This window comes from Carya illinoinensis, chromosome 1 (genome assembly GCF_018687715.1).
Source record: "Carya illinoinensis cultivar Pawnee chromosome 1, C.illinoinensisPawnee_v1, whole genome shotgun sequence".
In the NCBI taxonomy this organism is placed as follows: domain Eukaryota; kingdom Viridiplantae; phylum Streptophyta; class Magnoliopsida; order Fagales; family Juglandaceae; genus Carya; species Carya illinoinensis.
Window position 1 is genome coordinate 44,650,138 of NC_056752.1, and position 25,306 is coordinate 44,675,443.

A 25,306-nucleotide genomic window follows, 5' to 3' on the forward strand; every position below is an offset into this window, starting at 1 on the left:
TAGAGCACTTTGACTATCACAATGAACCTTGTAATCTTCTTGACTAGCCCCCAATTCTTGGAGAAACCGCTTCATCCACAACATTTCTTTCCCAAGTCCCACTGCGGCAATGTGTTCTGCCTTTATTATAGATAAAGCAACACACTTCTACAATTTGGCCTGCCAAGAGATAGCTCCTCCTACAAATGTGAAGAGAAATCTTGAGGTGGATTTCCAACTAAACAGGTCTCCTGCCATATCTAAATCAATATAATCCTCCAAAATTGGTTTAGTTCTTCCAAAACACAAGCATAACTTTGACATACCCTTCAAGTACCTAAGAATCGGCCATTTGACTGCTTCCCAATTATCCTTTCCTAGATTTGAAAGGAATCTGATCACCATGCCTACAACTTGAGTAATTTATGGTCTTGTACAAACCATTGCTTACATTAAGCTTCCTATAGTTAACAAGTGGGGGATTACTTTCATCTCTTCAATCTCTTTCTTTGAAGAGGGACACGAGCTCTTACTCAACTTGAAGTGGCTGGTTAGTGGAGTATTGACTGGCTTGGCATCTCCCATGTTGAAACGTCTGATTACCCGTTCAACATATTTTTGTTGTGATAGTCACAACTTTTTCACTTTCCTATCACGAACAATCTTCATGCCCAAAATCTGATACGCTGGGCCTAATTCCTTCATGTCAAAGGACTTGGATAGTTCCTCCTTTAGCTTGTTAATCATGGACGTAATGGACCTATCCTCACCAATGATTAACATATCATCAACGTAAAGGAGTATAACAAACTTGTCATTCGGGACCCTTTGAACATATACACACTAATCTGTAGCAAGTCTTTTGTAACCATGACTTACCATGAATGAGTCAAACTTCTCGTACCATTGCCTCATGCTTGGGGTTGTAGAGACTTTTCTTCATCTTGTAAACTAAGTGAATTTTCCCTAAAGCTTCAAACCCTTATGGCTACTCCAAGTAGATTTCCTCCTCTAAATCTCTATGGAGAAAGGTTTTCATTACATCCATTTGTTCTAGTTCCAAATTCAAGCTAGCTACCAATCTGAGTACGACTCGTATTAAAGTTATCTTCACCACTGATAAAAAGATTTCGTTAAAATCGATTCCTTTGTTTTGTAGGAACCCTTTGAAAACCAATCTGGCCTTGTGCTTCACAAGTTTTCCCTGATCATCTTTCTTCAGCTTGAATACACACTTGTTCTGCAGTGCTTTCTTTCCTTCAAGAAGCTTCACTAACTCATATGTTTGATTTTTTTGCAAAGAACTCATCTCTTCTTGCATAGTTTGCATCCATAGGCTTCTATCAACATGAGTTCGAACTTCCTGGAAGCTCTCTGGCTCCCCCTCATCAGTAAATAGAATATAGTCTGATTCTGGATATCTCCTCAACGAAATCAATGGGTGACTTCTTGCAGATCTTCTTGGTCAAGCTTCATCAACCAAAGGAGGTTCCTCACCATCTAACCCTTGTGGTGGTACTCCAAATTTTGGTGGAGAGGGTTCTTGCTCCCCCTACTCGACACCCTGTGTATCTTCTTCTACTTTTGAAACTTGATCCTGCATATCCTCATTATCTATGGCAAATTGTAATGGTGCAAGATCTGGAGTAAAGGAACTAAGCTCTCTTGATTTTGAGGAAGCTCCAGTTCCTATGTACTGGTTTTCATGGAACACACTGTCCCTACTTCTAACAATTTTCTTTGTCACCGGATCCCAAAACTTGTTTCCGAACTCTTCATCTCCATATCCAATGAAATACATGGAGTTGACTTGACATTAAGCTTCTGTCTCAGCTCTCTGGATACTGCAATCAGTGCAATATGCAATGAACTCTTTGGACATGTACTCTCCTTCATTATCTATTCACAGGCACTTCAACTTCTTTGTCGTTTCTCTTTCCACCAAGGTTTGGAAACTCTTAAAGTGCTCAAAGATCTGATCCTTTATTTTCAAAACATACACCCAGACCTTTTTTGAAGTATCATCAATGAATGTCACAAAATATTTGTTACCTTCCAATGACTCTTTTTCAATGGGACCACATACATCAGAGTGTATCAGACTCAACAACTCTGATCTTCTCTTGGCAGAAGAATTATATAAGACTCTGTGTTGTTTTTCAAACAAAAAATAATCACAAGGGTTCAACGCAATGCCTTTGGCAACTTTAATGAGTGACTTTGTCGCAAGTGTATCCAACCATTTCTCACTCATGTGTCCAAGTCACTTATGCCACAAATTCGGTGATGCCTGCGCTTCCATTGTGTTGAGGCTATCATAATCGATTTTTACATGAGTTTTGTACAATGTACCGCAAATGTGTCCTTAGGTGACAACCATGGCATATTGTGACAACTTCCAAGTGTCATTGCTGAAGTAGCTATCGTAGCCCTATTGATCAAGGGTTGTCCCAAAAATCAGGTTGAGTTGAAGGTCAAGAACGTGTCAAACATCCTTCAACACCGTTGTGACGCCCCCAAAATCCCCACGCCCGAACAGGGGGAAATTGAGACGTCTGGATGGTGACAACCCGGGTCACCATCCCATCGACGGGTGCCGAGTGTGTGCAAGGCAACAGATGTGTACAAAGAAACACGCAGCGGATAACGAAAGTCATAACTAAGTACCAGAATTTTTCTTAACATAATACAAGTTGTTTAAAACATACATAGATAAAATATTACAAAACACAAATACAGTTTTAGCAAATAAAAAGATAGCATCAGCAACCCGGCGGAGCCGCATCCTTGGGCTCAGCCTCCTCCTCTTCGTCCTCTAACTCTGCACCAAAAGCTACGGAACCACGAATGGTACCGCAGGTAAGTAAAACCCAAACGCTACCAGATAAAAACACATAAAACTCAAACAATATGCATGAACCATGCCCAATGCCCAAAGCCCAAAAACACAAGTTTTCCACACACGCCAAAAACCCCTTTGGCCCAAAAACACATCCTTTCCGAAAAACACGCCAAAAGTCACATTTGGCCGCCAAAAGTCCATTTGGCCCAATATCTCGCCAGAAGTCCATCCGGCCCAATATCTCGCCAGAAGTCCATCTGGCCCACGCCAAAAGTCCCATTTGGCCTCACAAACCATTGTCCAATTTTAACCGTATGCACCATGACCTCCCCTAGGGGTCATCCGCACACCCTGGCTCCAGCGTCACACCGTAGAGTACCACCACGCATGTGACACCTAACGAGCGATGCCCAGTTCCGCGCCCCGCGCGTGCATAACCAAGCATCCTCTAGCCCTCGCCAGCGAAGGGCCACGGAGTCGGTGAGTAGGGCGATGCCCGGTTCCGCGCCCGGCGCGTTCGTAGCCAAGCATCCCCTAGCCCCGCTCCCGTCATCTCTCTCGACAACTCAGGGGACATCACTCAGTTTATTCCGCTCCCGAGTGACCAGAGGAGCTCCACCGAGATAATAACTCATCCCGGCTTGGGCTCGTGAAACACACGCACCCGCAAAACCACTCACGCCAAAACACAGGTTTTTCACATAAATCCACAAACACACGTGCATGCACCATGTAATGCCATAACAATGCATAATAAAATAATCCAACAAGCATAAATCAAATAAACAGGCAACTCCGTCCTCCATCCATCCGACCCCCGAAACTCCTCGGACTCAGTCCGGAATCAACAACCAACAACAGTAAATAATTGAATGAGCAATATATATTAAAATCTGAAAATAGGGTTTGGAAAATACTTACAACGCTATATGGCAATTTTAGAAAACAAGCGGCGTTGCAAACGGCGGAAAAACAGCAACGTCACAGTGAAAATTCACTGTGGCTGTGGGTTTGAAAAACCCACTTTTGAACGGGGACAAACTAGGACACGAAATTGATAGGGAATGGTCTAGGGATGGTTGTGAAGCTATTGGAAGTGGTGGTTGGCCGTGGGTGGCGGCGGAATCGCCGGAAAATGGCCGGATTACCCAAAACGGAAAGCTAGCTCCTATGAGCTGTTCCGGTGGTCGTTGGAGGCCGGAAATGGGTGGGTTAGGACGGCAAGGGACCGGTGATGAAGTGGTGAAGAAATGGTGGCCGGAGGTGGAGCGACGGCGGCGGATCGGAAGAAAAACTGTGGAGGCTTTGGAGGGCTTTTCCGGCCAAACGGCCGGCCGGATGGGGGTGGTTTTCGGTGGGGAGGTGCGCCGGAGGTGGACGAACCGAACGCCGGTGGCTGTGTCGGCCACGCCGGTCGGCGGCGGCGGTCTGGGCTGAAAATAGCTCCGGCCGTGGGTGAGGAGAGAGAAGAGAGAGAAACCGGGGGGGCTTGAGCGGGAAGAGGGAAGAAAAAAAAGAAAAGAAAGAAAAAAGAAAAAGGAAGGAAAAGAAAAGAAGGGAAAAAGAAAAAAAGAAAAAAAAGAAAAAGAGAAAAGGAAAAAGATGTGAAAAGAAATGAGGTCCAATCCTCACTCCGGGAAAACGAAACAAACCGCCGAAAAAGATTAAAAACCACAAAACAACTAAAAGAAATAAAACACAACATCAAATAAATTAAATTAAATTAAAAAACAATTTAAAATACATTAATTTAAAATAAATAAACCAATATATTAATTAAATTAAAAACCACCCTTCAGTGAAAATACACGTAAAAACGGGTCATCACATCCTCCCCCCTTAAAAACAAATTTCGTCCTCGAAATTTGCAAGATCAACCACCAGCGCCAAAAAGATACAGGATACAACTCTGAATATAACTGAGAGATACATATCATCGACAACTCCCAATAAAACCAATGATTATTATCTTCACACCATAAATTACTAATATCCACGACGTCTCTGCTTTACCTTCCAAACTTTCATCCCATTCCAACTTTGGTAACTTAATAGCCACTTCCAAAGTTAACCATCCATAAACCAAATTGCACAATCAAAAGATTAATCTCCCATTAAAACTTCGAATCGCTACTAATCCTTCAAATCAACACAAAATATTGAACTTTTAAGAATCTCCAAAAATCATGCTTTTGCACGCACTCTGATAACTCACCAACATACATAAAGGCTATATCCTCAAAAATTAATATCATGAAGTACAAGCTCAATCCACACCTAACCACAAGAAAACGTTTACCACATTTTCATAGAAAATCATATACTTCCAAAAACCACAAATCTCCACTCATTCTTCAGTTGGCCATCGCTGCCCTAAACGAAAACCAACATTCCGCAAAAATACATCCATTGATTGATGATGGAAACCAGTACTAATCAACCTCCAGGCCCCAATTTGCAAACACATAACATCATCCCAAAATACACCTGTCTCTTCTAAAGATAAGGAACATCTCCAAAAAGCCTAAATCCTTCCCAGCCAACCAACGAGAGCGCCTATAACCTCTATTTGATATCCCACACTTCAAGCTCATTTCCTATATTTTGAATAACATCTAATCTTGCAATAACTAACTCACCATAAACTACCATTCACTTCACCTAGACATAATCGAAACGCTCTTGGTAACTCACCCACCTACTTGTACTCTCAAAAACTCTAGTTTTAGCACAACTAATTTCTTCATAGCACTTCACAAATAAATCTCAAGACAGGCCATACTGTTTAAATCTTCAATCCATCAAAAACTATTGAACAACACTCATGGATCCTACTGCTTTATTACTTCATATACCACACATGGTGACCTAACGATCTCTTTCAAGTTAAATAACCATATCCCCAATTCTCCCAATTGAATACTTGATCTCCAAAAAGTATAGCCTCACCAATTTAAATTCCTATGACTTCAAGTCGCAATTAATTCTCAGGATGAATACAACAGTCGTTTCAAACCATCATTCCAATGGGTAACCCGATTCGACTGTACATTCCGTTCAACTTACCAAATGACTCAGAGCCAAAATCTCTTGAATTTAATATTATCACACAGATTCCTCTTCAACCCCTACCAAGCCAAAAATTGCTGAAACTAGGACCAGCACTCCCCGAAATCCATACGCACTTACCATTACTACTCATCGATCTCATGCACTCTTAGCCAACACCAAAAATCATTCAAACGTATAAGTGATCCATTATCACATTTCCATCACCTAGACTTATATCCTCAACTCAACAAGAATCATTCCTGAATCTACTCAACCTATATCCTTAAATCAGCAACTAGCCATTACTTAAAGTTTGGTACCGAGAATGACCTTAAACTTGTTAAGAATCCATTCCCAAAAGTCTACGGATCGTATAACCTCAAATTCAATCGTATTCAATACCAACAAAAAATCTACTATTTCCAACACCCTGATGGACCTATATCTTTCGAATCAATAGAATCATTTCCTAAAATCTGCCACTACAACCTCGAGTTAACAATAATTATTTTCTAAACTAGCTCGATATCTTTAATCCTCAAAGAAATACACGAAATAGATCATTACCGCTAATCCTCAAAGAAATCTACTCTAGAAAAATTTTCATATCAACAAATCAACTCTAATCAACCCCATTTTAAAGGTTACAAACTAATCACTCACTAGAGTAGATCAAGCTACAGCACTAAGTCTGTAAAACTAAGAACTCAATTCCAATTATAAATCAGTCCTTCAATTCTGCAATTCTAAAACCTTAAATCAAACAAGAATTATCTTTCCGGAACCTCTAAGATCAAAGAACTTACATCCCATAAAAGAAAAATCGACTCTCAAATCCTTCAAATTCTAAAACATTAATAGATAATAAATCATTTTTTTGAAATTCTCAAGATTGGTAGCTTTAATCAAAAACATTCACCTTAAAAGCTTGTAAAATCTAACGCCCCAATTGTCACCAAATTATTCATCCGAATCACGAAATCTAACACTCGAAATTTAATTATTTCCCCCCCAAAGCTTGTCAAACCTAACGCCTTAACTACCATAAACTTATTTTCCTAAAATCTATAAGGCCCCAAACTTTAAAACTTTAATGAAATTTCATAAAATCTATCATTGAAATTTGTTGAACTTACAAACTACTACGCTATAGACCATTTCGTAAACTCCTCGGAACTAAAGAACTCAATTATTCTACTTCCCTAAAAGATCACCCAGATCATGCCATGACTCTAGCATTCTGAGTCACCGTAACCTCGCCTCCAACAGTACCAAGAGTCACTGCGTACATTCGAGCCCGAGCTAAATGCCTCTGGTTAGTTCTACCACTGCGACGAGCTCCACGGCTTTCTTGAACTCGACTAGGGCACTTACGAGCAAAATGCCTCGTCTGACCGCATTCAAAACATTGATTACTACCCAGATGACACTCACCCTTATGAGCTTTATTACATTTGCCACAAACTGGAACTCAGCCTCCCATAAGCACTCCCGAGGCTGCTTATGGTCGAGTCCCGGCCCGCTGAACAAACTTCTGAGGCGAACCCGAACTACTTCCTTCACCAGTAAAACTCCGCCTCTTTTGTCCTGAAGGGGAGCCCATATTCAGATTATTCTCTCGCTCTACAAGAGTGACCACATCCACTAAATCCTGAAAAAGTTGTAATCCAGTGGCAAACTACCATTTTGCATAAATCTGGTCGCAAACCTTACATAAAATTCCCTTAAACACCTCCTTAAAGTTCGTTGAACCTGCACTTTCCTATACTATAGCCTCGTTACAAAAATTCTACAAAACCTTGACCTCAATCATCTTAAGCGACTTAAAGCTAATTCCTCTCCTCATTGCTACGTGAGTTCCCACCTTACAAAGATTGCCTATAAACCATGACATTCCCTTCAGACCTCAACATCATACAAACAAACCACGTCGCTCAAAATTCAAGCCTACTACGCTAAATGTTCATGCCTAATAATAGTATCCTCAATTATACCGCCTTCCTGCCACAACACAACCTTCTGGTACTACCTACGGGACATGTGGTTTTACCCAGAGCCAAACCGCTCTGATACCACCTGTGACGCCCCCAAAATCCCCACGCCCGAACAGGGGGAAATTGAGACGTCCGGATGGTGACAACCCGGGTCACCATCCCATCGACGGGTGCCGAGTGTGTGCAAGGCAACAGATGTGTACAGAGAAACACGCAGCGGATAACGAAAGTCATAACTAAGTACCAGAATTTTTCTTAACGTAATACAAGCTGTTTAAAACATACATAGATAAAATATTACAAAACACAAATACAGTTTTAGCAAATAAAAAGATAGCATCAGCAACCCGGCGGAGCCGCATCCTCGGGCTCAGCCTCCTCCTCTTCGTCCTCTAACTCTGCACCAAAAGCTACGGAACCACGAATGGTACCGCAGGTAAGTAAAACCCAAACGCTACCAGATAAAAACACATAAAACTCAAACAATATGCATGAACCATGCCCAATGCCCAAAGCCCAAAAACACAAGTTTTCCACACACGCCAAAAACCCCTTTGGCCCAAAAACACATCCTTTCCGAAAAACACGCCAAAAGTCACATTTGGCCGCCAAAAGTCCATTTGGCCCAATATCTCGCCAGAAGTCCATCCGGCCCAATATCTCGCCAGAAGTCCATCTGGCCCACGCCAAAAGTCCCATTTGGCCTCACAAACCATTGTCCAATTTTAACCGTATGCACCATGACCTCCCCTAGGGGTCATCCGCACACCCTGGCTCCAGCGTCACACCGTAGAGTACCACCACGCATGTGACACCTAACGAGCGATGCCCAGTTCCGCGCCCCGCGCGTGTGTAGCCAAGCATCCTCTAGCCCTCGCCAGCGAAGGGCCACGGAGTCGGTGAGTAGGGCGATGCCGGGTTCTGCGCCCGGCGCGTTCGTAGCCAAGCATCCCCTAACCCCGCTCCCGTCATCTCTCTCGACAACTCAGGGGACATCACTCAGTTTATTCCGCTCCCGAGTGACCAGAGGAGCTCCACCGAGATAATAACCCATCCCGGCTTGGGCTCGTGAAACACACGCACCCGCAAAACCACTCACGCCAAAACACAGGCTTTTCACATAAATCCACAAACACACGTGCATGCACCATGTAATGCCATAACAATGCATAATAAAATAATCCAACAAGCATAAATCAAATAAACAGGCAACTCCGTCCTCCATCCATCCGACCCCCGAAACTCCTCGGACTCAGTCCGGAATCAACAACCAACAACAGTAAATAATTGAATGAGCAATATATATTAAAATCTGAAAATAGGGTTTGGAAAATACTTACAGCGCTATATGGCAATTTTAGAAAACAAGCGGCGTTGCAAACGGCGAAAAAACAGCAACGTCACAGTGAAAATTCACTGTGGCCGTGGGTTTGAAAAACCCACTTTTGAACGGGGACAAACTAGGACACGAAATTGATAGGGAATGGTCTAGGGATGGTTGTGAAGCTATTGGAAGTGGTGGTTGGCCGTGGGTGGCGGCGGAATCGCCGGAAAATGGCCAGATTACCCAAAACGGAAAGCTAGCTCGTAGGAGCTGTTCCGGTGGTCGTTGGAGGCCGGAAATGGGTGGGTTAGGACGGCAAGGGGCCGGTGATGAAGTGGTGAAGAAATGGTGGCCGGAGGTGGAGCGACGGCGGCGGATCGGAAGAAAAACCGTGGAGGCTTTGGAGGGCTTTTCCAGCCAAACGGTCAGCCGGATGAGGGTGGTTTTCGGTGGGGAGGTGCGCCGGAGGTGGACGAACCGAACGCCGGTGGCTGTGTCGGCCACGCCGGTCGGCGGCGGCGGTCTGGGCTGAAAACAGCTCCGGCCGTGGGTGAGGAGAGAGAAGAGAGAGAAACCGGGGGGGGCTTGAGCGGGAAGAGGGAAGAAAAAAAAGAAAAGAAAGAAAAAAGAAAAAGGAAGGAAAAGAAAAGAAGGGAAAAAGAAAAAAAGAAAAAAAAGAAAAAGAGAAAAGGAAAAAGATGTGAAAAGAAATGAGGTCAAATCCTCACTCCGGGAAAACGAAACAAACTGCCGAAAAAGATTAAAAACCACAAAACAACTAAAAGAAATAAAACACAACATCAAATAAATTAAATTAAATTAAAAACCAATTTAAAATACATTAATTTAAAATAAATAAACCAATATATTAATTAAATTAAAAACCACCCTTCAGTGAAAATACACGTAAAAACGGGTCATCACAACCGTGGTGCAACCAATATTGGTTTTGATCTTCACATTGCCAACTCCTACAATCTTTGAGGAACTGGTGTTCCTCATCTTTACCGTACCAAATTCTCCAACTTTGTACGTAGTGAAAAACTCACTATAGGAAGTGGTGTGGTATGATTCTATTGTGTATACCACCCACTTAACATTGTGGCTTGCAATGTGCAAACATATCTCATCACTGATGGAGAGCAGTGCTACATCTCCTAAAAGAGTGACTAAAGTTGCACTATCTTCTTTCTTCAGCTGATTGCTTTGACCTTGCTCTCTTTGAAATTTGCAGTAGTTCTTCCTCATGTGGCATTCTCTACCACAATGGTAACACTTCAAGTTACCCTTCTGCTGGTCCTATTGTCACTAGAACTTCCACATGTCTAAGACTTCCCTATGTTTCTGCCTCCACTTATGCCTCTGTCATTACCTTGAGATTTATCTCTACTCTTTGTGATGAGGGCATGAGACTAATTCATGCATGTTTCCTTTCACTTGGCATCCTTATCAAGGTATCCTTGACCATCGTCATGGTAAATTTACCATCTAGAGTAGAGTTACTCAGAGAGACCACTAACGCCTCCCAACTCTCTGGTAATGAGCTGTGATGTAGTAGGACTTGTTCTTCATCACCAAGAATCAACTTAACAGGCTAGAGCTAGTTCACTGGGTTTTAAAACTCACTAATGTTCTCATTAAGAGGGCCTTGTTTCGAGTAGTCTTTGCTTGATATGTATCCTCTAACTTCTTCTAGAAGGCATATGCATCCGTCTCTTAGGCCACATGGTGAAAGACACTATGGTCAATCCATTGTCTGATCAAACCGATAGCCTTCTTGTGCATCTTTTTCCACAATTGATCAGTAACTTTATATAGATTCATCCCTTTATTTTCCAAGGAGTCGGACAGATCTTTACATTTCAGCAGACCCTCCATCTGGGGTCTCCAAAGAATGTTGTTTGAGGCAGTCAGTTGTATTAAGAGTATTGGCATTGATTTGGTCAAATTCATCTTTAAATTTAGCCAATATCAACACTTTTTATATTTGCCTATTTCATCTAAATTCAATCTCCACATTGGATTAGCTATCCATTCTCTATATCATAATAAAATATTATTAAATTAATAATTTTTTATTTAATTCATTTTATCATATTTTATAATTCTACCAATTAAATGTTAATAATAATAATTATATTATATTAAATTAATATTATTATATTCTAATTGAATTAATATTAGAAAAAGTATTATTAAATGTTAATAATAATTATATTATATTAAATTAATATTATAAAAAAGTATTATTAAATGTTAATAATAATTATATTCTAATTAAATTAATATTAAAAAAAGTATTATTAAATGTTAATAATAATTATATTCTAAATGTTAAATGTTAATTATATTCTAATTAATTTAATTTATTTGTTTTGAATGAGAAATTAATATTTTAATGTTTGATAAATGAATAGTGGCTTCCATCTTTAGCTAACCATTATAGCAAAAGTCTAAATTATTTTAGATTTACCCAATCCAATGTGAAGGATTTTTAAGCCAAATTCTGTAAAATTTGGCCAAGTATCTCATTTAGCCAAGCTAATGAGGATGCTCCAAGGCGCTTGATTCTAAATCCTCCATGGACTTAGACTAATTCTAAGTTCAAAATGCAAGTATAGGATCTTTGAGGTGGAATTGTGCAAAATGGATAACATGTTACATGCTTGTGTCCGAAATGCTTGATTTGGTTAAGAATGAGTCATGTTTTGTCAAAATCGGCTCCATATAGCACAAAATAGTAAGAAAACCAAAACAGAGATTCTGTCATGCATGTAGTGTGCGGAATTCAAGACACACATACACACAGTGACACCAAGAATTTAATGTGGTTCGGCAACTACCTACGTCCAAAGAAAAAAGCTTTACTATTAAATAGTGGAACACATAAAATATTACAAGGAGGAAGATTATACTCCATTCGACTCAACTCTCTTTTTTTTCTTAGAGCTCACACTGGCTCTCTCTCTATTTCTCTTTTAAGCTCTTCTTCATTGAGCTCTTCTCATTGTGTTTTCTCTCAACACTTCACTATTTCAAATGATCTTTTTTATAGAAAAAGTCACAGGAGACAAACAACCACAATATTTAACAAATGGAGTGGTTCAGCAGCTATATTGGACAATAACAGTTGCAACTCTTGACAAAGTTATTGGTCAAGCTGCAACTCTTTACCCTATATGGGCATGGAACACCCAGCAAATTGGTAAGCATAGAATTATAGAAACATGATGCAAACGAGAAAGGGGGTTAATAATTGTTATTTCAAATTTATTATGGAAATATCCTTAATTGGAGGTTGCAAGACATAAGCATGTAACAATTTAGTATTAAAGTTGAAAATGTCGAAGGTGTGTAATAATTATTTGGAACGCCCGAGTGGTTCACTGCTGCAACCTTGGAGTACGGGATGACAAACGTTTGCACTCAGTCAACAAATTCAGTGTGTTTTCAGGTCAGCATATAGGGTATATCAAATTGTAAAATTTAAAATTTAAAATTAAGTTTGATCACATAATCATTTTACTAGATGTATTCTATATATCGACTTGATGATAAAATTTTCATTCGAAAATATGATGGCTATGAAAAACTTACTAGTTGGATTTTATTTTGAGTTCGAGATTTTTTTATATATATATATATATATATATAATTTTCTGATTTAAAAAAATTATACAATTCAGATAGAGATAAATACAGTATACAAAATTAAGAAAATTATAAAGAATCTCAATCTTTTGGGTTATGGTATCAACTGTTGAAGGAAGAAGAAAATGTTATAACTGGGAAAGTTCCGAAGCTATTAAAGTGTTTAATTAGAGGACTTATTAAGGACTTTTCTGCAGGGATGTGTTGGCATCACAACCCAACACACTCACAGTCCTGCAATTGTGCATGGGCCCAACAGAAGTCCATCACTTTGGAACTAAAGCTGTTCATTACAAGTGCGTTGAATGTGTATGCACAACAGAAGCTCAATGCGTATTTTCTTGAAAACATTTAACAAAGAGAAATATTTTAGGCAGAACAAAATTAAATAAAAATAAATTTATAAATTAATATAATTTGATACAGTTTATTAAATTATTAAATTATTTTTATTAAAATATATATCTAACAAATTATATAAAATTATGTTAATTTATAAATATTTTAAATACTTTAAAAAAATAAAAACAACTCTGGCCACCCTACACCATGGAAACTAAAATCACATGAGCAATATTGATAGAAAGAGTGAGAAGGTTTTTTATTTTTTCCCCAACTACAATTTTTTATTTTTATTTTTTATTTTTAAACATTACCTTCAGTTCCGTTAGATCTGAGAAATATTTCTCATTATATTTTATTATTTTATTATATTAAATACTGAGATTAAAAATAAAAACAAACATTTATTAATAAAAATAGAATTAAGCAAATTATAATATTTTGTTTTAAAGTTGATTTTAGGAGTCCATTGGCTTCGGAGTGAGTTTAGACCGTTGAATAGAGTACCCAAAGCATCCAATCTGGAAGATTCTATGACAAAGCAAAGAACACAACAAGGGCAAGGTCTACACAGTACAGAACCGTCCAGAATGAGATGGCAGATAACACTCCCTTCTCCTGATATCATTGGTTGCTCCTGAATTGTCTTCTCCCTATTCCCTGCTCTCAGGCCCAAAGCAAGGACTCGCCTGCACCGTGCTAAACCTCACAGCCATGGCCTCTCTGACCTCTCTTCCTCATCTGCAACAGTTTGTTTCTCAATCATCATATTCGTCTTCTTCTATTAGGCATCTAAGTCCAAGCAAAACTCATCGAGTCACGATCCAGTCTCCAAGACGGTCTCGTTTGGGTAAGCTAAGCCTCGTACCAAGATCAGCTCTGGACGAGGTTCCCGTGGTTGACCCTCCACCCCCACTTTCTCCATCGTCTTCCGGGGACAAGTCTGAGCTCATTTCGTCCTTGAAGCTCAAATTACTGGTAATTAGTTCAATTACTGATTAGCTATTTATGGTTTTTGTTTATTATTGATCGTATATTTTTTTTTTCTTCTTAATTTCGCGTTTAGGCTGATAAACGGATACTTCGGTGGTTTCGTATTTTTTTTATTGTTTCTTGTTCTGCTTGTGCAATAAATCCCTTTTTCGCTACTTGATTTTACTAAATCTTCCGGTGCTGGGAAATCAAGAGAAGATAGTGCGTACTGTTTAGCCAAGTAGAATTGTTTATTTTAGGTTGCATTGGATTCAACCAAGAAGTCTTTAATACGATGCAGAGTGCTGTTTTCTATATTACTTTCATATCGAAAAGATTTCCATATTCTATGCTTTTAATATTTGTGCCTAAACATTAATGGGTAATACAATGGAGTGTTGTTTTCCATATTCTGTTCTTTTAATATATGTGCCTGAACATGAATGGGTAATACAATTGAGTGTTGTTTTCCATATTCTATGCTTTTAAAATTTGTGCCTAAACATTAATGGGTTATCGGTTATCCAATGCAGAGTGCTGTTTCTGGGCTAAACAGAGGACTTGCTGCAAATAAAGATGATCTGGAAAAGGCAGATTCTGCTGCCAAGGAGATTGAAGATGTTGGAGGACTGGTGGACCTTTCAGTTGATCTTGACAAATTACAAGGGAGATGGAAACTGATATATAGCAGTGCGTTCTCATCTCGCACTCTTGGTGGGAGTCGTCCTGGACCCCCCACAGGAAGGCTACTCCCTATAACTCTTGGTCAGGTGTGCTATCAAAGCTGCTCTGTTGTATTCTTCTTTACTTTGGTATTATCATATATTTTACACCTGATGATAGGCTGATAGCATTTACATAATTAGTAATGCCTTTTGGAAGGCCATATTATGAAGTGGCAAGTGACTTTAGGTGAACCTAAGACCCATGGCCAGGAATTTTCCCCCTATTGTCATCATAATCTACAATTAATTAGATGATTAAGCTGAAGGCTAGCATGTTCTGAAAACAAATTACTCAATCAGGTGATAGCAAATCAGTCACATTGGATGCTCCAAATGCATCTGAACTTATCTATATTTTTCTTGGGTCCATTTCTTGAATATCTGAGCATCATGCATAAGGTTAACCTTTTATAGATTTTTAATGTTGTTATCCCTGATCTAAATTTATGTTTTTGTTCTAATTAGGTTTTCCAACGGATTGACGTTTTAAGTAAAGATTTTGATAATATAGTGGAGCTTCAATTAGGTGTTCCATGGCCCCTATCACCTGTTGAAGTGACTGCCACCTTAGCCCACAAATTTGAGCTCATAGGTTGGTTCCCTTCTTAGCTCTTAAGCATTCTACGTATTGCAACTTCTGTATGATTTATCTGAGTAGCGAACATGAAAATGTTATGGTGATTAAGCCTCCATTTTGTATGGGAATAGGATCCGCAAAGATAAAAATCACATTCGAGAAAACAACCGTAAAGACGACTGGAAGTTTGTCACAACTGCCACCATTAGAGCTACCACAGATTCCAGATGCTTTAAGGCGTGCATCAAATAGAGGAAGTGGTGAATTTGAGGTCACCTATCTGGATGAAGATACCCGTATCACTAGAGGAGACAGAGGCGAGCTTAGGGTTTTTGTCATCTCATGATACCCTGACAGGCGCAAATATTCGTGTGTAACATTCACACTGCCTGCTTCAATATGTTGCTTCACCGTTACTGTTGTCTGTCTTATTGGTTTACCTTCAATGTTTCATGTACAAACTTTTTTTTTTTGGGGGGTGGTTATGCTCCTCAGTTAGGAAGAATTCAACCATAGTACACTTGTAAAAAATCCATCTATAGATTGAAACTGTTTCTTCCATAGTACAGCTAGGAAGAATTCAACCATCAGTATGCAGTTCAAGTGCGCTCAACCTGTCAAATGATGTTGAGAAACTGCGAGATTCGAAAGCCTTTTGTTTTGGAAAATTATATTTTGCATACTTGAACTATCATTGTTTTCTCAATTAGCACTGCACTCTAAACTACTAAAACTGCCAATTCTCACGGTAAATTATTAAGTTTTGGCCATTTTCACTTCTAGTTAGATTTAGTCATTAAGACCGTGCCGTGTGTTTTAGATTTCATCGACCTAAATGGTTTGATCTTGAATTATGGTGTTGTAATTTAGAGCGTAAATTTACATTTTTGGTACTTTATGGTAAAACTTGGGTAAATGATGACCGTTTGAGGGTGTGAAATAAAATTCCGTCCCATATCCAAAATGCAGATTTCATTGTTTAATCTTATCTGATCCTTGAGTTGGTCAATCCCTGCCAAGTTACTCGAAGAACTAGTTCAGAATCAAAAGCTCTAGCTTTTGAGATGAAGGGTCAGGGTGTACTTCGGCTTCCTTGGTAAGAGGCTTACTACCATGTGTGCAACAATAATAAATGTCATTAGGAAGAGGACATAGAGTTCCAAGGAATGTCAATCCACTTTTGCAATGAAAGTATTACCTCTAAATTTGCCGTCATTCTCGATGAAAATCTCCTCCAATTTTCTTCTATTCGGGTTCACATGCTGCGTTTATTCGTTTCTACTTGCACAAAATGATTGTTAGGAGAAAATTATCGGGAATAAACATTCCTGTGATTTTTTATTTGAATTATGCACTCCATGAATCAGAAATATTTGATTACTTTCGATAGCAACTGTATTTCATGATTCAATAGAAGTGGTGATGAATATGGTTGCAGAGTAAATTAGCACCATAAAATTGTGATCGGAAAATTCAAGATTCAATAAGTATCAATAGATCAAAGTCAAGAATATTAATTAGTGCAAGTAGGAATTAACAATACCGATTTAAAAAAGTTTTATTTTATTTATTTGAACAATTTATTAGAACAATTTAGCATAGAACTGAGATTATAAAGATTGATATTCAAGAGGGTCATATCTAAATTAATCAATGTTTTACGAGAAATGATTTCTACAATTCTTAAATAGATAAGTTATTTTGTAAAAAAGTAAACTCCATCTTATAAAAACTATTTTCGTTTTTAGAGGAACTCACATTTTTACAAAATGTCTGCAAATAAATTAATATTATTGACTTCATAAAACTACATAAAACAATGTGAATGGAAATTACAAAATTTAAAAAAAAAAAAAAATCATTTATCTTCTAAAAATGGCGTCAACTTGGAAAGTTATTTTTCTTTTGGATGAAGTTGGAAAGTTGAAAAGGTAAAAATAAGGTCAAATGGCTTATTTCAGGAATTGTGATCGTCCCAGTACCCTCTCATACGAAAAAACTATACGTTAGAAACGTAACGGCTAGATTTTGGTTTAAACTTCAAAGACCTCGTTTCAAATTCCCAGTCATCTCCTTCTCTTTCCTCTTCAAGAATTCCCAAACCTAGCTCTCCATTTCTCTATCATTCTGCAAAACCTCTCATTCCTCATACTTTTCTTATCTCTCTAATTCTCCGAGTCAATCTCAATCTTGGACTTTGTGGGTTCTGTTTCATATGGCTCCCACGCCATCTTCTAAAGCAAACCAAACCCACCCGACCCAGTTGAAGACCCCGCAATCGAAGCTTCGCATAAATTTCAATGCCGCCAAAACACACCCATCTCCGAATCCTAACGCGGCGCCCAAAGAAACTCCACAAGACCACCCGGTCGAAGTAATCGCCCGGATCCGAGACCACCCGGATCGAAAAGAAAAACCCGTTTCGGTTTTGCAAATCAATCCCAACAACCACTCTATACGGGTCCGAGCAGATTTTGGCTACCGGGACTTTAGCCTCGATGGGGTTTCTTTGTCAGAAGAAGAGGACCTTGATGTATTTTACAAAAAGTTCGTAGAGTCAAGGATTAACAGTGTGAAGCTAGGGGACAAGTGTACGATAATGATGTACGGGCCGACTGGTTCGGGCAAGAGTCACACAATGTTCGGGTGCTTGAAGCAGCCTGGGATTGTGTACCGGTCTTTGAGGGGTATTCTTGGGGATGCGGAGGAAGAAAGTGATTCCAATGGCTCCCGTAGAACGTTCGTGCAAGTTACGGTATTGGAGATTTATAACGAAGAGATTTATGATCTTTTGTCGAGCAATGGTGGGGGAGGATTAGGCCTTGGATGGCCGAAGGGCAGCGCATCCAAGGTAATATTCTGCTCAGTATTTGGGAATAATAAGTGTTGCATGATACTAGGTCTGTGTATCTGTTAAAGTTATTGCTTCTTTTATGATTTTGCAACAGATTAAATAACTGGGTCAGCTCTTTTTAGCATTTTTTGACCTTTTCTCACTGAATATTTTGCATGCACACCTTCTATCTCATTCGTATATTATTGGTAATGCTTCAGTTGCGGTAATTGGCATTGAAGTAAGCGAACCCACTTCCATCATTTGAAAAAAATGAAAAATGGTTACTAATATGCATGTACTCTTGTATTGAACTAGCAACATCTTTCATGGTCCATCAAGTTCTGTGACCTTATTTGCATTCTTCATATCACCAAAGAGCAGGCTGATGTCCGCATTATTTTATTTTAAAGCTGATCAACTTTCACTTTTGTGTAGAAGTGACTCACGTGCTTATTCTCAACGTTTTGTGAAGTTTATTGATGTTCATTTTACGCTAAGAGTCAATTTCTTGAGCTATGAGCCTATGAGGACTCTTGTTGGGAGATAAATAATTATTTATTTGTAGGTGAAACTAGAAGTAATGGGAAAGAAGGCAAAGAATGCAGCTTATATTTCGGGTAACGAAGCTGGAAAGATTTCGAAAGAGATACAAAAAGTGGAGAAGCGAAGGATTGTTAAAAGCACCCTTTGCAATGAGAGAAGTTCTCGGAGCCACTGCATGGTATGGTTCTTTTAGATTTTACTTATCTTGTATGTGGTTGGAGTCACATGCTATGAAATTTCTACAGGTAATCCTTGATGTCCCAACAGTGGGTGGACGCCTGATGCTTGTAGACATGGCGGGATCTGAAAATATTGAGCAGGCTGGTCAAATTGGATTTGAGGCCAAAATGCAGGTAAGATTGGTGAAAACTATGTTTTTGTATCTTCACTGTTTTCTCCTTTTCCTATGCTTTCTTTAATAATGATCTCAGAGACATTCCCTGCCAATCTCAGACAGCAAAGATCAACCAAGGGAACATAGCATTGAAAAGAGTGGTCGAATCCATTGCAAATGGTGACTCTCATGTGCCATTTAGAGATAGCAAATTGACCATGCTTCTGCAGGTAACTACTCTTGATATTATTCAGTTACAGTCGTTTAGATGGTTTATATGAAGTTTGATTAATGAGGTTTTATGTTCTTCTGTTAAGGATTCTTTTGAGGATGACAAGTCAAAAATCTTAATGATCCTGTGTGCAAGCCCAGATCCAAAGGAGATACATAAGACTATCTCCACCCTTGAATACGGAGCAAAAGCAAAATGCATTGTCCGTGGCCCTCATACACCAATTAAAGATAAAATTGGCACTGAAGATTCTTCATCTGCAGTCATTTTAGGATCAAGGATAGCAGCCATGGACGAATTCATATTTAAGCTACAGAGGGAAAACAAACTCAGAGAGAAAGAGCGAAATGAAGCACACAAAGAGCTCTTGAAGAAAGAAGACGAAGTTGCTGCACTCAGAGCTAGAGTTGAACTTATGGAAGGGAGTGGATCCGGGGCAAGTGAGGAGGAGATAAACTCAAAGGTGAATGAGCGGACTTGGATTCTGAAAGGTGAGCTAGAAAAGAAATTGGAGGAGTGCCAGAGAATGACCAATGAGTTCTTTGAATTCGAGAGGAGGAGAATGGAAGAAAGGATATTCCAGCAACAAAGGGAAGTTGAAATGCTGAGACAGAGGTTGGAGGAGATTGAGTCTGAGCTATGCCATTCAAGAGATACAAGTGGTGATGAAAGTGCATTGAAGGACATGGATGGAAGTGGATTTGCCAAAAGGTTATTGGGGATATATACCAATGAGGACCCAGGAATGGTAAAATCAATGGATTTGGACATGGATGATCAAGAACCAATTATTCGTGAGGTGAAACAAGTTGGCGAGATTATTTATAAACCTGTTGGTATCCAAGGCGTTTTGGATCATTCTCATCAAGTGGATCATGATATTTTTGCAACAAGATTTGGTGACAAGGTTAGTCTGAGCACAGTATTTGAGGAAGAAGTAGAAGGTGAGGAAGAACAGGAAGAGAGAGTGTTAGGTGAAGTGGACAAAGAAATCATAGAGGAGAAAGTCTGTACGGTTGAACAGTGTAGCCCTGTACACAGAGTTGAGCAGACGCCAAATCTGCATAGCAGAAGTCCAAGGGTGAAAGACTATCTGAAGGAAAAATTAGAGGATGGGTGTATAGGTTCAGAATCAATAAGCGAACCAGAAGATGGTAAGGATTCAATCTCTTCTAGACGATTGAGAATCCAAAATATATTCACACTTTGTGGTAATCACAGGGAGCTGTCTCAACACATCAGCACCCCAGTACCTGCCAAAAAGAGATCTGTGAGCATTGATCCCCAAACATCTCCAGTGATGAGAATTGGGGATACTGCAAACAATTTCAGTAAGGAAAAATTGGAGGCCCCTGAACGTGGAGCAACAAGTCCAGCACTAACTGTGGAGCCATTTGGATCAATCAAAGAAGTGAATGAGCAGAAACTGACAGAATCACAACTGAACAAAAATCCAGTATATAATGAGATGGTTTTGGCTTCAAAGGAGAACTACTACCCCTCATACGATGGTAATGATGAACAGATTGACGTGTACGTGAAATGGGAGGCTTCCAAGGAAAATCCTGGCATTTTCATTACCACCCTGAAGGTTGTAAAGGATGCAAGCCTTGCTGACCTGAGGAAGTTGATTGAAATCTATATTGGTGCAGACAATCAAGCATTCACTTTTCTTCTGCTTGGGGTATGTTAAATTTAGCTCAGCTTATTATTAGAGGAATTCGTTTTTCTTAAAATCATTTTAAATTGGATTACTCACAGGATGTAGTTATACTACTCTCTGCGGGATTTGTTCTTTCAAGCGAAATTATTCTGCAATGTTACTATAATGTTTTGGATGAATACACAGGACCCCACTGCAGCTCCCGTTCCAAGAGAAAAGGAAGGATTGATACAGGCCATCAAACTTCCTCTTTGCAACAACCAGGCGAATGGCCACTTAGCTTGCTTGAGATCAGCAAAGGGAATGCAATGCCCTAGTCATCTTCCACCAAGTCCGCTCCCATTGAGGCCACTGGAAAATAAACAGTCATTCACCCCAAATTCCTGCTGCTTGCAGCCCGGTGATAGTTTATCACCAAACTACACTTCTACCCCCTATATTACTGTTCGAAGGCATCTGTAATCTTTTTTGACTGGGCTGCATCATACTTCTGTATTGAAAATATACTACTACACAGTATTTTAATATTTGTGGCGCAGTGTGTTTATAGTTGGATGTTCTTTTTCCAATCTTGGTGCCTCCTTTCTGCCACTACCTTTGAAGTTTGAACTCTTGCTTTCAATTTGATATTCTTAAAAGAACTCCCAGTTATAGCTTATTGTCCAACTAAATCCATCCTTGGAAGAATGAAAAGTCGTCCCAAGTCAGATTCTTCCTTCCATTAATAATTACTGATAAAATCACAACTCTTTCTATAATTATTTTACAAGTGAAAGATTATAAAGATGATGATACAAAACCTGAAATTCAGATCAAATGAAAAACTCAAGTTTCTCAAAAAAATAATATTTTAAACGAAATGACGTTACCACACTCTGTTGGTGTGTTGTTGCATTATTCTCCCTGACACATTACAACGATTTTATAGCTTTATTTTTTTTAATAATGTTACTTACAGTCATTTTTACATATTTTTTATATATTTTATTAATGTGATTGATTGTATTAATTTTTTTAATACATAACTAATCACATCAATGAAGTGCGTAAAAGAATTTACAAAATTACTACATATAAAATTTTTATTATTTTTACTTTTATTCCTTAGTAGCCTTATTTTCCTTTTAAAATAAGAATAAATCTTCTCTCACCGAAAAGTTGGATCGCATGATTTTTTTTAATTTTTTTAGTAATTAAAGAAGATTTTTTTAATAATATTATATTTTTTCTAAAAAAAGCATTTAAAGATATAAAAAAGTGAATAAAAAAATCAGAAATAAAAATTGCCTTTATCGGAACCCATCTCCCTTTCTTGGGAACAAGCATTTGCTTTTAAGTTGTTATAAAGTAGGAATTCTATCGTATTTTTAAGGTAACGATGCCTTTATCTCTTATTTATTACTGTTTTATTATTTATTTATTTATTTATTTATTGTTATTTGAATATGGATTAGAAATCTTAGACCATTACATTCTTACATGATTTAGAAAAAAATATATTCAATCAACTAATATAATTATATAATTAAAAATAAATTTAATTTTATAAATATTGACATTCTTTTACTCTTTGAATTAATTTTTAAAAGTTAAATTCGTTTTTAATTAAATTACATGATTAAATTCGTTTTTTTTAAGGCATAATTTCCTTGTAAAATATTTAGAAGTATCGCACACAGATCACTTGTTATTATTGACTGATTACGTTAAGTGGAACTCATGTTTTGTTTACTAGATTGGATAATTGGGTACTTAATTGTTCTAATAATCATTGAATAATTAATCCTAGTTGTCCCGAGGATGGGTGTCAATATACAATATATTTATTTTGGGCCATATACCACAGAGATTAAGTAAGTGTTTTAAAATTCTGATGTTATTTAAATAAAAATCTGTTTTCCGGTTTGAAAAATTGAACTCATATCACACGACCATTCAATTGTTCTTGCAGGTTTATACATATTACTGCAGAAGCATATTCTCATTTGACTGTGAGCTGTCATCTTCTTCAAGTATATTAATTAGCAGAGCTTTACCGTTTCAATATTAATTCTTCTCATTCTTGGTTTATAAGTAAAGCTTTAATGGTATGCCACTTGTGATGTTGTGATCCATTATATGTGAAACTTATTCTCATTTATTTTGTTGGGACTGCTATATTTAGCTATTAATGAAATGTTGGAATTGATATGATTTTCTTCACACATTGAAACACATACTGAAATTCTTGGTATTGCCTCTCTTCTATTTGACCTGATTGTTATTTTGGTTCATGTTAGAAATGTCGTCATCATCATCATCATCAATGTCTTTTTCTTCTTTTGCTAAACATACCTCAAGTCAACCATCGTACTTCTGTGAGGTCAAACCCACATTGAAGTACTTAATTATTGCAAAAAATCTTAGACGAGACTTCTTAGGGTGTCCAAACTACAACATAGAGGTAATGGATAGCTCATACTTTAGCCGTACATTAATAATTTCTATTAGCATTCATTAATATTTTGAATTTGTATGCTCAGGGATTACCATTTTGCAAGTATTTCAAATTGGCAGATAGTAATCAAGTAATTGAGCTCCAACTTCGAGAAAGAATTGATGAACTTCTACGGAAGGAGAAAGATCTCGAGAAGATAGTCGAGCTTCTCGAAAAGAGGGAAATTGACATTCGCAAGATAGTGGATCAGCTCGAGAAGGAGTTAGGGCGTCACGCACAACTTGCTGAAAGGAAGCGTTTAGCGTCACTAAAGCGAATGTATTGGGGTGCTGCATTAGTACTCTGTTTTCTTTTTGGACGTTGGCTTTTGTTTTGAACTCCAGACTTTATGTATTTTGATGTTTGAATTTATGGACGTTGGTTGCTGCATTATTTTGGCTCTTGAATATTTGTAGGCTCTTATACTCTAGACTTGGAAGGAGTCTAGAGAAGTGAATTAGTTTGTAATTATTCGCTGAAGGTGTTTGGAGAAGTTGGTGTGAACGTAATATTTGTACATTATTGAATTTTAGAGTTGATTAGCCTTCTGAAAGTTTCCATTGGTCCTGTAATGTTAATACTTTATGAGATGCAGCTGAAAGTAATCATTTTGAAGTAGTAAGTTGGGTTTGGAATATCCAGATTGGTGTGAATGTAATTGACTGTAAATTCTTGAACTTTCAGCTTGATTAGCCTTTTGATTACTTTCAGGGATGGGAGTGACATATTTTATGATATGCAGCTTAATGGTATAAACCATGCCCAACTGGCCGAATTAATTGACACGCAATTAACAGACCAACTCAAACCTGATTGTTTGATTACAACAACAATAACATTTACGCATACACCATCCTTAACTCTCATCTAAGTCAAACACAGCTGGGCATATAAATTGTACTCCATACTTCGTATTCTAAATACAACACAACATTGATTGGGGAATTACGTACATCTGCCGTTAATACAATCTTGGTACAAACTTCTAATGTCATTACAATCATTCCAAGTCATTCCAAAAATGGCTTAAAGCTTTTAATCCATGACACGCAAGTCATCAACACCTTTCAAGTTTCTTTACAATATATCAACATAACCACAAAAAATCAAAATGACTGCCATAATAATTGTTGTATATATCAGACCAAAGTCATATATATAGCCATAAATTCAAGAACCTGATACATATTTAAAATCCTCAAAACTTGTAACTCCCACCTGTACGTGACTTTGGAAATACAAGAACCTCAAAACTGCTCCAAACATACAGAATTATAGCATCAGTTTCCATTGGTCCTATCAAGTCAATGCCAAATGAGACTGTCATTAAAAAGTAGTATATTAAATTCATTACTTTCCATTTTATTAAATATATATATGTTTATTTATTTTAAATGGGATTTATCTCAACTACCAAAACTGTCAATCTACACCCTAGACTACCAAATTTTGGTCAGTTGCACCCTTGACTGACAATTTTGGTAGTTTATTATGCAAATTTAAAACTCTATTGTCTTCTTTATATGTCATCTTCAAACTACTCAAGGGCTATGTAAAACAAATGTAATTGACATAAATATTGAAGTAAAAGGAGAAGAAGAAGAAGAAGAAGAATATTATAAAATACCAACCAAAAATTCTTCTCAATATCATTGTTGTAGTTGTGATCCATCAAAATCAACATGCACCTGTTGTAATCCGTCCAATCCAAATTGCATCTGTAAAAAATAATAACTAGTGTATTAATATGATGTCGACAAATGTC

General features: G+C 38.0%; 2 protein-coding genes across 2 annotated transcripts; both read left to right on the top strand.

The window, feature by feature from the left end:
• The first annotated feature begins 13,722 nt into the window (after window positions 1-13,722).
• On the top strand, window positions 13,723-16,151 carry LOC122276799 (plastid-lipid-associated protein 6, chloroplastic). Its single transcript, XM_043086704.1, has 4 exons — window positions 13,723-14,161; window positions 14,689-14,925; window positions 15,346-15,472; window positions 15,589-16,151. Exons 1-4 carry the CDS (start codon window positions 13,898-13,900, stop codon window positions 15,801-15,803), a joined length of 843 nt encoding a protein of 280 aa, XP_042942638.1. The 5' UTR covers window positions 13,723-13,897; the 3' UTR covers window positions 15,804-16,151.
• A 1,320-nt stretch (window positions 16,152-17,471) lies between these two features.
• On the top strand, window positions 17,472-21,592 carry LOC122276794 (kinesin-like protein KIN-10A). Its single transcript, XM_043086699.1, has 6 exons — window positions 17,472-18,308; window positions 18,859-19,014; window positions 19,082-19,189; window positions 19,290-19,400; window positions 19,488-21,086; window positions 21,252-21,592. Exons 1-6 carry the CDS (start codon window positions 17,673-17,675, stop codon window positions 21,525-21,527), a joined length of 2,886 nt encoding a protein of 961 aa, XP_042942633.1. The 5' UTR covers window positions 17,472-17,672; the 3' UTR covers window positions 21,528-21,592.
• Window positions 21,593-25,306: the final 3,714 nt, after the last annotated feature.

Bases quoted from the DNA above. Each gene is read 5' to 3' on its own strand.
- LOC122276799 (XM_043086704.1), top strand. From the start codon at position 13,898: ATGGCCTCTCTGACCTCTCTTCCTCATCTGCAACAGTTTGTTTCTCAA. The intron at 14,162-14,688 runs GTAATTAGTTCA...TATCCAATGCAG, and splicing joins CCTTGAAGCTCAAATTACTG to AGTGCTGTTTCTGGGCTAAA. The intron at 15,473-15,588 runs GTTGGTTCCCTT...GTATGGGAATAG, and splicing joins CCACAAATTTGAGCTCATAG to GATCCGCAAAGATAAAAATC.
- LOC122276794 (XM_043086699.1), top strand. From the start codon at position 17,673: ATGGCTCCCACGCCATCTTCTAAAGCAAACCAAACCCACCCGACCCAG. The intron at 19,190-19,289 runs GTAAGATTGGTG...TGCCAATCTCAG, and splicing joins GATTTGAGGCCAAAATGCAG to ACAGCAAAGATCAACCAAGG. The intron at 19,401-19,487 runs GTAACTACTCTT...TCTTCTGTTAAG, and splicing joins AATTGACCATGCTTCTGCAG to GATTCTTTTGAGGATGACAA.